At 54.6% G+C, this 13,324-nt stretch overlaps 1 protein-coding gene across 1 annotated transcript; it reads right to left on the bottom strand.

Annotated features, from left to right (window-relative positions):
* Window positions 1-10,600: 10,600 nt before the first annotated feature.
* LOC146349124 (E3 ubiquitin-protein ligase RNF182-like) lies at window positions 10,601-12,463 on the bottom strand. Its single transcript, XM_084854936.1, has 2 exons — window positions 12,373-12,463; window positions 10,601-12,198 (listed from the first exon to the last, which is right to left on the bottom strand). Exon 2 carries the CDS (start codon window positions 12,166-12,168, stop codon window positions 11,422-11,424), a length of 747 nt encoding a protein of 248 aa, XP_084711062.1. The 5' UTR covers window positions 12,169-12,198; window positions 12,373-12,463; the 3' UTR covers window positions 10,601-11,421.
* Between the last annotated feature and the right edge of the window lie 861 nt (window positions 12,464-13,324).

The following is a 13,324-nucleotide window of genomic DNA, read 5'->3' as shown; positions in this document are numbered from 1 at the left end:
CAGACAGGCCTGGGAGGGACTTGAGGGCGGCTGGCAGGGTGGATCAGGAGTGGGCAGCTGTCGGGTTTGCGGGATCCACTTTCCGTTTTTTTACCAGAAGTCGGCCAAGCGGGCCAGGTGCGAAATGGGGGCGGCAGCGGCGCGGGGGGGGGTCTTGGCACTGAGGCAAAGGCCCCCCAGCACTTGCTCAACCCCAGGGATTTATTTTCAGTATTCGAACTGAATTCGCTGTCCAGCCAGGCAACGCCCTGCTGGTTCTCCGGCCCTGGCCTAGACAAGCGTGGAGGCTCCGAGTTGAGGCAGCTCCGGTGGGTCGTCCTGACCCGCGCAAGTCGCTCTAAACACGTGTACAAGGAAAGTTCGTTTGAATGAGCGCCTCCTGCTTTTCGCTAGCCTTCCTCCGTTCCCCCTGTGTGGCACTTGGGACTGTAGGCTCCTCGGGACGGGGGCTTGCTCCCTGCGGCCGTGGCGTCCCGCCAGAGCTCCGTGCCCCGCCCGCGCCGCTTTCCTTTGGGCTCCAGCCGGCCGAAGAGGCCCTGCGCGGCTAGGGGCGGAGGATGCAGCCCACCCGCGCTGCTGCAGTGGGGCGGCCCCCGAAAGCCCCCCCCCCCCCCCGGAGGCTGGCGGCTGCTGCTGGCGCGCTTTCGCAGCGCGGCCGCCGGGGAGGGAGGCGGAGCCGGCAACTTTGGCGGCGGGACTCCGGGGCGCTTCCTGCCGTTTCTTCTGACGGAGACGCGAACCCGGAGCCACGCTCCTTCGGGAAGCGCCCCGACGGCCGGAAAGCTGCCGCAGAGAGCCCCAGTAGGGCTCGGCGCGGCGTGACCTTCCCCTGGGCGCAGCGCCCTTGGGTGGGTTTGTTGCTCTTTTAATACCCGGAAAGGCTCCGGGGGGGCTAGACCGGCGGGGGGGCGCCCGACGCGCCAGTCCAGCCTGGACGGACGGGGCTCGACCTGCCCCGCCCCGCCTGCCCGGGCTATCAGTTGCCCGCTGCCCCGGCCTCCCTTCCGGTGGCTTGGCCAGCTGGCTCCCGCAGGCGGCCGCTTCTGGACGGGACGGCCGGGCACGCCTCTACCTGCCCCTCATGTGCTCTGGCATTGCGCAGCGGCCTGCAGCGGAGGGCCGGGCAGGCAGCGGGCTTAGAGGGGCCACGGCCCGGGCTGAAGCACGTGGAGCTAGGGAAAGGGGTCGCGCCTACCCCGCCAGCCAGGGAAAGAAGGGCCCTGCGCACAAACAAATGGGGAGCGTGCCCTCCTGCAATCGACGCGCTGTAATCCGGAGCGTGGTTCCCTAGCGCGGGTGAGGTGCTCCATAGGTCTGCAAGGGTCTGCGGGCAGGTGGCGAGCCAGCGCGCGGGAAGAGAGCGAGGGCTCGCTTCGAGACGGCGCTGAGGCGCTCGTGCCTCTGCGGAGGGCCCAGGCGCCGAGGCCGAAAAGATGGCAAAGTCGGGCAAAAAACCATTCTCGTGGACTCCTTGCCACAAGAGACAGTGGAGTGGGACTTCCGGATGCCAAGGCAGGGTGCCTCGGGATGGCGGGGGAGAACCACAGTGCAGGCCCCACACACACACACGCGTGCCCTGCCTGTGGGCTTCCCATTGGGGTATCTGGCTGGCCACTGCGGGGAAACGGTGCTGGCCTCTGCTCCCACATTGGCCTGGCCTCCCCCTCGTCCCCTGGTGATGAATCAAGGGCTAAGTGCCCCGTGGAAGTGGGCCTTTGGGGAGGCTCCTGCCCACAAGGGCTGTCCATGGCGGAGTGCCCAGCAGCAGCAAGTGAGCCTCCCGCCCTGCTAGCCAGGCACTGCCCACATGCTGTCAAAGGGGTCCCCGCTTCTTTGGGCATCTGAATACGTGGGCTTGGCCGCCTGGTTTTGTAATGCCTCTTGTTGGTTTGCTGTAAGCTGCCCGGGGCGTGTGTCTGAGGGAGCGGCACAGGCCAATCTCTGCAATAAAGAAATGAATGTTTCCCGCCTCCCAGCTGAGCAGAGCAGAGCAGAGCAAGCTGCTCCAGCTGGTCCAGGGACTACAGAAGCAGGCAAGCTCCCGGAGAGCGAGCGAACAGAGCGAGCGAACGGGGGGAGCAAACAGGAGTTGGCCAGGGGAGTTGCAGTGGTTGAAGAGACAAAGGAGACAGAGGCTAAGAGGTAAGTGGGCTGCAGGAAGCCCAGGGCGCTGCCCTTTATCCTTCTGATTGGCTGTGAGCTCACCAGGAGCTTCTGAGAGCTCCAGCTGAATTGGGGGTGTGTGGCCTGAGTACTCCCAGCAGCTGACTGGGCGGGAAGCTTCAGTCTGTTTCCCGCCTCCCGGCTGAGCAGAGCAGAGCAGAGCAGAGCAAGCTGCTCCAGCTGGTCCAGGGACTACAGAAGCAGGCAAGCTCCCAGAGAGAGAGCGAACAGAGCGAGCGAACGGGGGGAGCAAACAGGAGTTGGCCAGGGGAGTTCGGCAGGGGAGGTCAAGGGGGAGGCCCCTAACATTTTTTTTCATTTTTTATTTTATTTTTAACTAACTTTTTTCCATTTATTTGTCTTGTAACACACACTTTCACACAAGTGGGACTCTGCTTTTAACCTCTACTGAGCAGAGGAACAGGCACAGGCTAGTCTGGAACAATCACAAAGCTAGACACAAAAAGGGAAAAGAGGCTATGGAAGGACAGGACTCCCCAGTGGTGGTGACCTGCAAGGCGTGTGCAATGTTTGTTTTCTTGCCTGAGAACAACGTGGCCGACACCTGCAACAAGTGCAAGTTGATCACGCTACTGGAAGAAAAAGTAAGTGGACTGGAGCGGCGACTGTCGACCCTCCAGGGAAGAAGGGAACACAAAGACTTCTTGGACAGAATGGGGGAACTACAGCAGTAAAGGGAAGACCAGAAGCTTGAAGAGCAAGAGCAAGATGAGGCAGTGGGAAATGCTGAGGTGAAGAAAAATGGAGTAGAGGACACTCCTTGGAAAAGGGTGACAGGAGAAGAAGAACTAGACGCCACTCTGCACCAGTGGAAGCAGTGGAGCTGTGGAACCGATTCCAGGTACTTGCGGAAGAGACTGGAGCACAGCCTGCAGACGAAGAATCACAGGGGAACCTGCATGAGAGTGAGCAAGAGGCTGAAGGTCAGTCAAACAGAGGCGATGAAACCCAGGCCTACAAGAAGTAGAAGAGAAGAGTGGTAGTAGTGGGAGACTCCTTGCTGCGTGGGATCGAGACCCAAGTATGTCGCAAAGACCCGTGGACTCGCCAGGTATGTTGTCTCCCGGGAGGACGAATTAGAGATGTGACTGAAAGGTTGCCTGCACTCATAAAGCCCACTGACAGGTATCCCTTTCTTCTCATCCATGTGGGATACCGCCAAGCGGAGCTACAAAGAAATCACGTCAGACTTTGAAGCTCTGGGAAGGAAACTCAAGAACTTTGGGGCACGGATAGTTTTCTCATCCATCCTTCCAGTAGTTAGAAGAGGGATAGAAAGGGAATGAAAAATACTCCGGGTGAATGACTGGCTACAAAGGTGGTGCTGACGAGAGAGATTTGGATTCTGGGACCACAGGCTATACTTTCTGGAAGATGGGCTGTTGGCAAGGGATGGGTTGCACCTCACAAAGGATGTTTGGCCACAGCATGAAGAACTTCATCAGGAGGGCTTTAAACTGAATCCTACGGGGAAGGGAGATGTAATGTTGGGGGTAACAGTGGATGGAGGCGCATGCACTGCAATGGAGAGAACAGCTCTGATAGCGCCCAATCATAGTCTTCAGACACATGTAGGAAGAAAGCCAGACTATGAAGCACATGGTCTTCGATGTCTATATACTAACGCCCAGAGTATGGGAAACAAACAGAACGAACTTGAACTCTTAATACAGGAGGGAAATTATGACTTGATAGGTATAAAAAGGCAGAGGAAAGAAATGGTGGTTCAGCTATTAAATAAGGATGGCAAAACGATAACAGATGACAAAGAAAAGGCAGAGGTGCTCAATTCCTACTTTGGCTCAGTCTTCTCCCAAAAGAGGGTCTATGACCCCCCCTGGCAAAGGTGAAGTACAGGCTGAAGGGGCAGGATTGCAGCTTGAGATCGACAGGCATATGGTCAAGGAACACCTCATTACTTTGAATGAGTTCAAATCTCCAGGGCCAGATGAACATCCTAGAGTCATAAAGGAACTGGCAGAAGAACTCTCAGAACCGCTTTCTATCGACAGGTGTGTTAGTGAACTGCCCTTCCAAAAAGGCAGTGGCACTTTGCAGACCTGGTGGGTCACTGCTGTCCCCATAACAAGATGCCAGGTAGAGTCACATCTTTACGTTCCTGCCTTGTTTACACATATTAAGCAGGAAGAACCTGTGAGCTCCTCCTTGGTTGCACTGACGCATTGAAATAATGCATGTATCCACAGAATATGTTTGGGGATTGGGGGCAGTATCTAGTGCAGGGCCTTGCATGCACAGCCCCTCCCGCTTGTGGCCATGATGTAGCGCTTCCGGGAGCAAGCCCTCAAACAAATAAAGACGCTTGTTTCTAGAAGGGAGACAAGTGTTGGGCTTGCCCCCAGAAGCGCTGCATTGTGGCTGCAAGTGGCAGGGGCCATGCACGGACCACGACTGGTGGGGCTGGCCGTGTGTGCAAGGCCCCTGTTGGACACGGCCCACTGTCTAATGGGCTCAAGTTACAGGAAGCCAGATTCCGGCTGAACATCAGGAAAAACTTCCTGAGTGTCAGAGCAATACGACAATGGAACCAATTACCTGGGGAGGTGGTGGGCTCTCCTACACTGGAGGCCTTCAAGACGAGGCTGGACAGCCATTTGTCAGGGATGCTCTGACTTGGATTCCTGCATTGACCAGGGGGTTGGACTCGATGGCCTTGTTAGGCCCCTTCCAACCCTACTATTCTATAATTCTATGATTCTAACTACCGGAAGTACAAGCTGGGTTTCGAAGAGGCAGAGGAACTAGAGATCAAATCGCCAATGTTCGCTGGATCATGGAGAAAGCAAGAGAATTCCAGAAAAACGTCTATTTCTGCTTCATTGACTACGCTAAAGCCTTTGATTGTGTGGATCACAACAAACTGTGGCAAATTCTTAAAGTGATGGGAGTACCAGACCACCTTACCTGTCTCCTGAGAAACCTGTACGAGGGTCAAGAAGCAACAGTAAGAACCAGACATGGAACAACCGAGTGGTTCAAAATTGGGAAAGGAGTACGACAAGGCTGCATACTGTCACCCTGCTTATTTAACTTATATGCAGAGTACATCATGAGAAACGCCGGGTTGGATGAATCAGAGGTCGGAATTAAGATTGCCAGGAGAATTATCAACAACCTCAGAGACGCAGACGATACCACCCTAATGGCAGAAAGCGAAGAGGATCTAAAGAGCCTCTTGTTGAGGGTGAAAGAGGAGAGTGCAAAAGCTGGTTTGAAACTCAACATTAAAAAAACGAAGATCATGACATCTGGCCCCATCACTTCCTGGCATACAGAAGGGGAAGAAATGGAAGCAGTGACAGATTTTACTTTCTTGGGCTCCAAGATCACTGCAGATGGTGACTGTAGCCATGAAATTAAAAGACGCTTGCTCCTTGGGAGGAAAGCTATGGCAAACTTAGACAGCATAGTAAGAAGCAGAGACATCACCTTGCCGACAAAGGTCCATCTAATCAAAGCTATGGTTTTCCCAGTAGTAATGTATGGCTGTGAGAGCTGGACTATAAGGAAGGCTGAGCGCCGAAGAAGTGATGCTTTCGAACTGTGGTGCTGGAGAAGACTCTTACGAGTCCCCTGGACTGCCAGGAGGTCAAATCAGTCCATCCTCAAGGAAATCAACCCTGAGTGCTCATTGGAAGGACAGATACTGAAGCTGAAGCTCCAATATTTTGGCCACCTAATGCGAAGAGAAAACTCTCTGGAAAAGACCCTGATGTTGGGAAAGGCTGAAAGCAAAAGGAGGAGGGGACGGCAGAGGATGAGATGGCTAGATAGCATCACCGACGCAATGAACATGAACTTCAGCATGCTCCGGGAGAGAGCGCAGGACAGGAAGGCCTGGCGTGCTATGGTCCATGGGGTCACGAAGAGTCGGACACGACTGAACGACTGAACAACAACAGTAGACTCTGACCACCATGTTCCTTTTATTCTTTGCTGCATTTATTTTAACCCAGATGCTCTCGATGGGGCTACCAAGTTCATCCTCCTGTATTTCTGTGTAGAGATATGTATTTTTCACATATAGTGCAACTCCACCTCTCTTTCTGTTCCTCCTGGGGTTTTTTTTGAACAAGTTATATCCTTCAATTGCTTTATTCCAGTTATGAGAATCATCTCACCAAGTCTCAGTTACACCCATCAAGTCATAATTTCTCATTCTGTTTGTTTCCCATACTCTGGGCGTTAGTATATAGACATCGAAGACCATGTGCTTCATGGTCTGGCTTTCATCCTACATGTTTGTGAAGACCTCACCTATGAGATAAACTGGACATTGCTTTGTTTGCTTGTTGTTGGAAGGAGATCCCTGTTTGGCCTGCAAAAGGTCCAGGTCCAGTCCCAGGCATCTCCACAAAGGCATGTGGGATACAGGGAAGGAGTGGATGAAGGGGGTGGAACACCCCAGGAATTGGAAAAACAACCCACAGTATGCTCAATCGTCTGGCAGCTAAATCATGGGTTAAGCCATGGGTTGTCATGACATGTGAACCAGGTCTATGACTCCCACTAGGGATCCTGGAGAAATTTGCTACAGATCCAAATGAGGCCAGATTCCCAAGAATCCATCGCCTGGGTTCTGCAGAGGACTGCCCCCCCTTACCTGGTCCGTCTGCAGTAGTTCGCAGGGTGGCTCTCTGGCTATTTAAAAGGTGCGATAGGCTAATGCAGGGAAATTACAGCCGTAAATTGCATAATTTATGGCATTTGCAGCAATAAAGCACTTCCTTCTATGTAAATTGTGGCATAAAAGGCTGCAAATGCCATGAACTACACAATTTACTGCTGTAATTTTCCCGCGAGAGGCTAACGGCAGCCACCATCAGCCTATTGTGCCTTTTAGACAGTCAGAGCACCACTGCATGAACTATGGCAGATGCGCCAGGGCTCTGGAGAAATCTGTGGGGCCCTATGCAGCCCAGATTTCCCCACAGCGCCCCCCCAGACCAGGTCTCAGGGGGAGGGGTTCCCCCATCTCTAACTCACACAGGTGGAACCTTTGTAAAAGGCTTTTTGCCCCAAGACCCTCCCCCAACATTTTCCTTCTCCTAAAGATTGGCATGGCAAATCTCCAAATGGCTGTGCTTTTGGGTTGTGTGTTCTTTGTGGACATCTTGTGTGGGATGATGCTGTTAAGCAGGAGTGGGCAAGATGTGACCCCCTGCAGGTGTTTTGGCTTTCAATTCCCATCATCCACCACCACTGGCAATGCTGGCCAGAGCTGATGGCTGTTGCAGGCCCAAACATCTGGAGGGCCACCGATCACCCGCCCCTTCTGTAAAGACTTCCAGGCTAAGACTTGGACCCTTCTGCATCCCAGGCACTGCAGCTGTATCCCATCCTCTCCGACCAAAAGACTAAAATCAGTGTGTGGGACAAGGAGGGAGAGTAAAAAGGCAGGCAGCGCTACAAAGCATGGGTGGGATGGCTGCGGGGCCACTGCTTTGCTTGTGCCTGTCCCGTGTCCCTGAAACAGCGCCGGTCACTCCAGAGCCACGAGTCTCCTGGGCTGCTACGCCAGCCGGCTCTTCTTCAGTGGTGCAAGGGGTGGAAGTCTCAAAGGCTTCTTCGGCATTTCCTTCTTCATAGAATCATAGAATAGTAGGGTTGGAAGGGGCCCACAAGGCCATCGAGTCCAACCTCCTCTGTCATTCTTCACTTGTCATGGCCTCCTGAGCCACCCGTTAGCGCTCAGTGGATCTGGGGCACAGATGGCGCACCCCTGCACGACATTGTGATCCCTTGCCATGACAATTCAGGGGTCCAAAAACCTGCTGGCTTAAGACCAGAGCGAAGGCCACCTCATCTTGGCTCATGCTCCACAAAGCCAGGAAACTGGAAGGTAAGGCTGAGGATGCCTTCACTGACATGCCCCGTGATCATTGAAGACGTTGTGCAATGCCACAAGTTGTGCTTGCTTGCAACTTCCCCTCCATGCACCCAGAGTTTCCCTTGGTCTTTCAGGCCCAAATCCAGATGGGGAGGATGGAGTACCTGGGACCAGTAAAGATGCCCCATGCTTTCTTGCTCCTGTGTTGCCTTTTGAAACATCTGAGCCTTACTATTTTGCTAGAGGAACCCTCCTGTGAGTTGACCCAGGCCTGTTTGTTGCTCGTAAGCAAGCACAATTTGTAACATTGCACAATATCTTTACTTATCACCTGGCGTGTTAAGGCATAAGCTCCCAATTTCCTGGCTTTGCGGATGTTGAGCCAACATGAGATAGCCTTAACTCTAGTCGTTTTAATTTTTTTATCACTGAATTTTCCTGGCTTTTAAAAAGGAACTTCAGAAAGAGTTCTGAAAAAAACTAAACACAAACTAAAAAGCAAAACACAAACAAGTTATCAACTCAGTAGACGTGTACAATGAATAGATTTGTATACATCTACTTTCAAAACAGAGTAAGCACAGGATTCCACTATACCTTTTTCCTTTTCCTCCCTCTCTTCATCAATGAGATTCTCCCAGCCTTCAAAATTACCTCTTATCTTAGTTGAGTTTCCTGCTACCTGCCCCCCACTATCAGAACGCTGGGATTCTTCTCAAAACACTGGAGTCCTGGCAGTGTTCTAGCTTCAGGGTGAAACTGAGCAAGCCCAACATGACTTTACCAGCAGCTGCTGCTATGGGTGTTCATGGGGCAAAGAAACCTTGAGCACTTTTAAACAGCTGCTCAGAATTTCACCAAGCCCATGGAAAGCACCCCTCCTCGATAAGCCTGAATAAACTGCACCAGTCATTTCCCCCAGAATGTGCAAGAAATGTATGAAATGTATGATGGGTGACCAGCCAGATGGGCAATTAATAAATAAATATGATATGCTGGTACACAGCTTGGAGTAAAAAGTGCAAATGTGTCCATTATCTGTGGCAATTTGTATCGCATTGGTTTGAAATTCTGACATCAGGTAGATTATGTTTGCATTTTCAAGTTCTTAGCTCTATTTGTATAAGCAGCAGAATTTTGACACCTACAGTGGCGGGACCTTTTTTGCGGCTCACCAGAGCCCCGCGACCCTTCAAAGAAGGCTGCCAGAGTAGCATGGCTGCAGCACGCAGTGTGCCCACAGAACACACCAGCACCAGGGGGCGCTGCGATGCTGCTCTGAATGCCCCTTGCTGACTTAGGGATGTCGGAGAATTTCTCCACGAATCTCCGGGAGGCCGAATGCCAACGCATTCGGCCCCCTGAAATTGGTGGGGAAATTCTCCGACACCCCCTGCCCCCCCCCCCCCCGGGATGGGACTTACTTCGTGCGACTGTCCCTCGCGGCGGCAGGTCCCGGCGGTGGTTCAGCAGCGGCTGGTCTTCCGACCGGCTGCCGCCACCGCCATTTCCAAGTAAAGTAAAAAGTGATAGGCTACGTAAAGATTTACGCAGCCTATCACGGCTAGATTTTCAAAGTCAGCCGTCATAGGCTACGTAAATCTTTACATAGCCTATCACGGCTGACTTTGGGGGGGGGGGGGAAAGCACGTACGCAAATGGCGGCGCCCATGAGCGCCGCCATTTGCGTACGCGTTTTTTTTCCCCCCAAAGTCAGCCGTGATAGGCTACATGACGATTTACGTAGCCTATCACAGCTGACTTTGAAAATCTAGCCGTGATAGGCTGCGTAAATCTTTACGTAGCCTATCACGTTTTTGTTTTTTACACTTTTTTTTCTTTCGCGGCCGGGGAGACGGGGCGCTCTCCCCCGGCCAGAATTTCGGCGGGGAGGGGTGGGGCGCCTCCCCACCCACCAAGAATTTCAGGGGGAGAACCGGAGCGCCTCCCCCCCCCCAAAAAAAAAAAGCTGCGGGACCAGGTAAGGGACTTTCGTCCTTCCCTACTTGCTGTTTGCAGGCTTGCTCTTGCATCAGCATGTTGCTCAACACTCTACGGAACATGCTGCTGGGGCTCTCTTCCAGTTTCCAAAATGCCCCAGCCACACCTCCTCCATAGAGTTTAGAGGCCTTGCCCCAGACTAACTCCCCCACCCCACCCAGGGTCATGCTTGTAGGAGGGTCAGTCTAGAAATACCACTGGGTGTAAGATGCGGTCCTATCTGGGCAAACAGTGGTGGTGGTGGTGGAAGCACGGAGATGTCAAGGAGACAGGCAGGTGGCCCCACAGGGCCTGTAGTGGCCACCTGAGGACTTTGCTTGTTCCCACCTCACCCACAGAGAGCCCCTGACCTACTCCTGTCCTGCAGGGGGTGGGAGAGGCTTTCATCCCACTTGCCTTGTGACTCCCAGCTCAGCTGGCCACACACATCCACAGCCCGGACACAGAAGGGGCAACCAGCACTTGTCATTGGCCCAGCATCTACTTCCAGGACACCCCATTCCTAGGGCATTCACTCTCTGTTGCACTCCTCCAGTAAGAACACTTTCCCTCCTGCTTGCCACGAAAAAGGCCTCCAAACGGACCCGTTTAATAGGGGCAGAATTTATTTCTCAGGATGTGCACAGAACATGACAGCCGCCCTGCTAGGTCAGAACAAGGTGGGTCCTTCGAGTCCAATTTATGGGCTTCTTCTGCAAGAGCATCAGCTGTCGAGTGGTACACGCCACAGCAGGCTGAGGTTCTATTTAGTGCTGTGGCCAGTGCCCGTCAGCAAAAGTGTCGGCTTCTATGGAATGGACTCATCCTTTTTAAAGGTTGCTGATGACTGAGAAATTTGAATAAGCTGCCAACCATTCAGGATATGGCTGCCTCAAAATGGTCATACTCAAAAATTCCTCATTTTGCCAGTGTGAACGGAATTTGGCAGTCGTCACACTTATGGATTGATGACCACAACCTGTGACAAGTGAACACATCTGCGCACATCTACATGTGGGACTCTGCTCTCTCTCTTGCAAGGAAATATGTATTTTGACACGAGTCAATGTCTCTGACCTCATGGAACGGGGGCTGCCTCATTACCAGGCTATGGGTCCCTCATCCACATGTGACAAACCAGCCCCAGCTGCACCTGATGCACTTCAGTGCTCGGGGGTGGGGGAACCCACACGAGGTCCAGGTGCCGCCCAGAGCCGCCCCGGCCCATCGGCATCTGAGCCCCTCAAGGCCACTGCAGAAAGGGCGGCTGCTTGCGCTGCTCCCGTGAGGGCTGGGGGCGGGGAGCCTGCTGGGCAGGGACCTCTGACAGTGAGTGGTCCTGGGGGCCTGCAGAAGACCCCTGTCCTCCAGACTTCCCCTCCCCAGTAGGCAGCCCCCTGGGCAGCTCAAGAGGGCAAGTCAAAGAGTTTGTGGCACATGCACTGGCAGAGGCTGTAGAAGACGCAGACGAGGAGGGTGGAAGGCACCAGGCTCACCAGGACGATGCCCAGGTGGAGGCGCTCCACGAGGAGGAGGTAGATGCCGAAGGGCAGGGAGCTGAAGTACACCAGGCACAGCACCCCCAGGAAGCAGCGAGGGATGGCGCGCCAGGCGCTGCGGCATGACTGGCACTTGGCCGGCGGGGCTCGGCAGGGCAGCGAGGCCAGGCTGGGCGGGCGGTAGAGCCGCATCACATCCAGGACGCCCACCCCATCGGGGGCAGCCATGTCCTCGGGCATCTCCAGGAAGGTGATGACAAGGCAGTCCGAGGAGCTGCGCTTGCTGTCCACAAACGGCTCCAAGATGCTGGGGCAGAGGAGCACCTCAGGGGAGTGGCTGGGCCCCCCCTGCTTCTGGAGCTGCTCTCGGCAGCTCAGCAGTGCCAGCACCTGCCCATCCTCTGGGAGCCGAGCCACATCCTTCTCTGGCACCAGTGTCTCCTGGCGGCAGAAGGGGCAACCGAGGCACCCAGGGGACTCACCGACGTCCACCATCTTGCGCAGGCACCTGACGCAGACGCAGTGCCCACAGCTCAGCAGCTTGGGGTGGCGGGTGCGGCTGTCGAAGCGCTCGTAGCAGATCTTGCAATCCATCTCATGCGCTGTGAAGACCAACGGCTGGGGCCCTCCCGCCTTGCCTTTGGGGTGGGACATGGTGGCCTCGATGCGGACAGGAAAGCTTGGCTGGGGGCGGAGAGAGCAGAAGGAAAGAGAGTTCAAGAATGAGGATCTGGCCCCCTCCCTGGGCCCTACCTGTAAGGTGGCCAGAACTCAGACTCCGGTTTGGGGCCCATTCTCAGGGCTCGGGCCTCCAAGTTTAAACTTGGGACCATTAGCTAGACCATCTCCACATATTACCTTTGAATCTCAGGTCAAGGCCTTTTGCAGCAGCATGATTTTAAAATGCGACTTTTAAAAACTGCTTATTCTGAAAGAGAAAATATTGAACAGGAGAATTTTTTTAAAAAATGTTTCCCCCAAATCTCCCGTTCTCCCCTTGGAGAAAGTGGCCAATCCCCTCAGAAACAAACAGCAACCCCCCCGCCCCCGGCTGTTTCCACTTTCCTAGGCCTTATGAGAGCCACTGTGGTGTAGTGGCAAGAGTGTTGGGCTAGGAGCTGGGAGATCCGGGTTCTAGTCCCCACTCGGCCATGGAAGCTCACTGGGTGACTTTGGGCCAGTCACAGACTCTCAGCCCAACCCACCTCACAGGGTTGTTGTTGTGAGGATAAAATGGAGAGGAGGAGGATAATGTAAGCCGCCTTGGGTTCCTTGCGAGAGGAAGAAAGGCGGGGTATAAATGCAATAAATAAATAAATAAATAAATTGATGCCCTCTGCGTCTGGGCCACGTCCCAAGGCCCTGACGAGGCGGCACAGGCTTGTCTCTGAAGCATTGGCAGTGCACAGACATCGCGGGCCGAACGTCTCAGCCTCACCGTGCCTCTTCCTCGACTCTCAGGCCTTGGATGTGGGGGACGTGGTGCCTGGGCCTCCCAGCCACAGGCCAGCACTGGGCTCAGGCCTTGGACTGGCCAGGAAGGGAGCCCAGGTGACCACGCGGGGCAGCGAGCGAAGCCCCCAGGCTGCAGCCGTGCTGCTAGGCGGTTGCAGACCCTGGGCTTGATGGCCTTGCAGGAGGCAGGTGGGCGGCGAGAGCCCCAATGTCATAGCTGCCCACAGCTGCTGCAGCGCCGACCAAGGCTGGGGAGCCCGGGCCCTCCACGCGCGCTCGGGCCGCAGCCGGCGCCCCGACCGTCGGCCTCGCTGGCGGGGGCTGGCCTCCCACCCATCCGGAGGGCTACAGGCCC

The sequence above is a fragment of the Heloderma suspectum genome, chromosome 4 (genome assembly GCF_057233095.1).
Source record: "Heloderma suspectum isolate Gila_16-S chromosome 4, 16-S_ref, whole genome shotgun sequence".
NCBI lineage: Eukaryota > Metazoa > Chordata > Lepidosauria > Squamata > Helodermatidae > Heloderma > Heloderma suspectum.
This window is presented reverse-complemented; position numbering and strand designations above follow the sequence as displayed.

What these genes read in the sequence shown, in the direction of transcription:
- LOC146349124 (XM_084854936.1), bottom strand. Translation starts at nt 12,168, where the DNA reads ATGTCCCACCCCAAAGGCAAGGCGGGAGGGCCCCAGCCGTTGGTCTTC.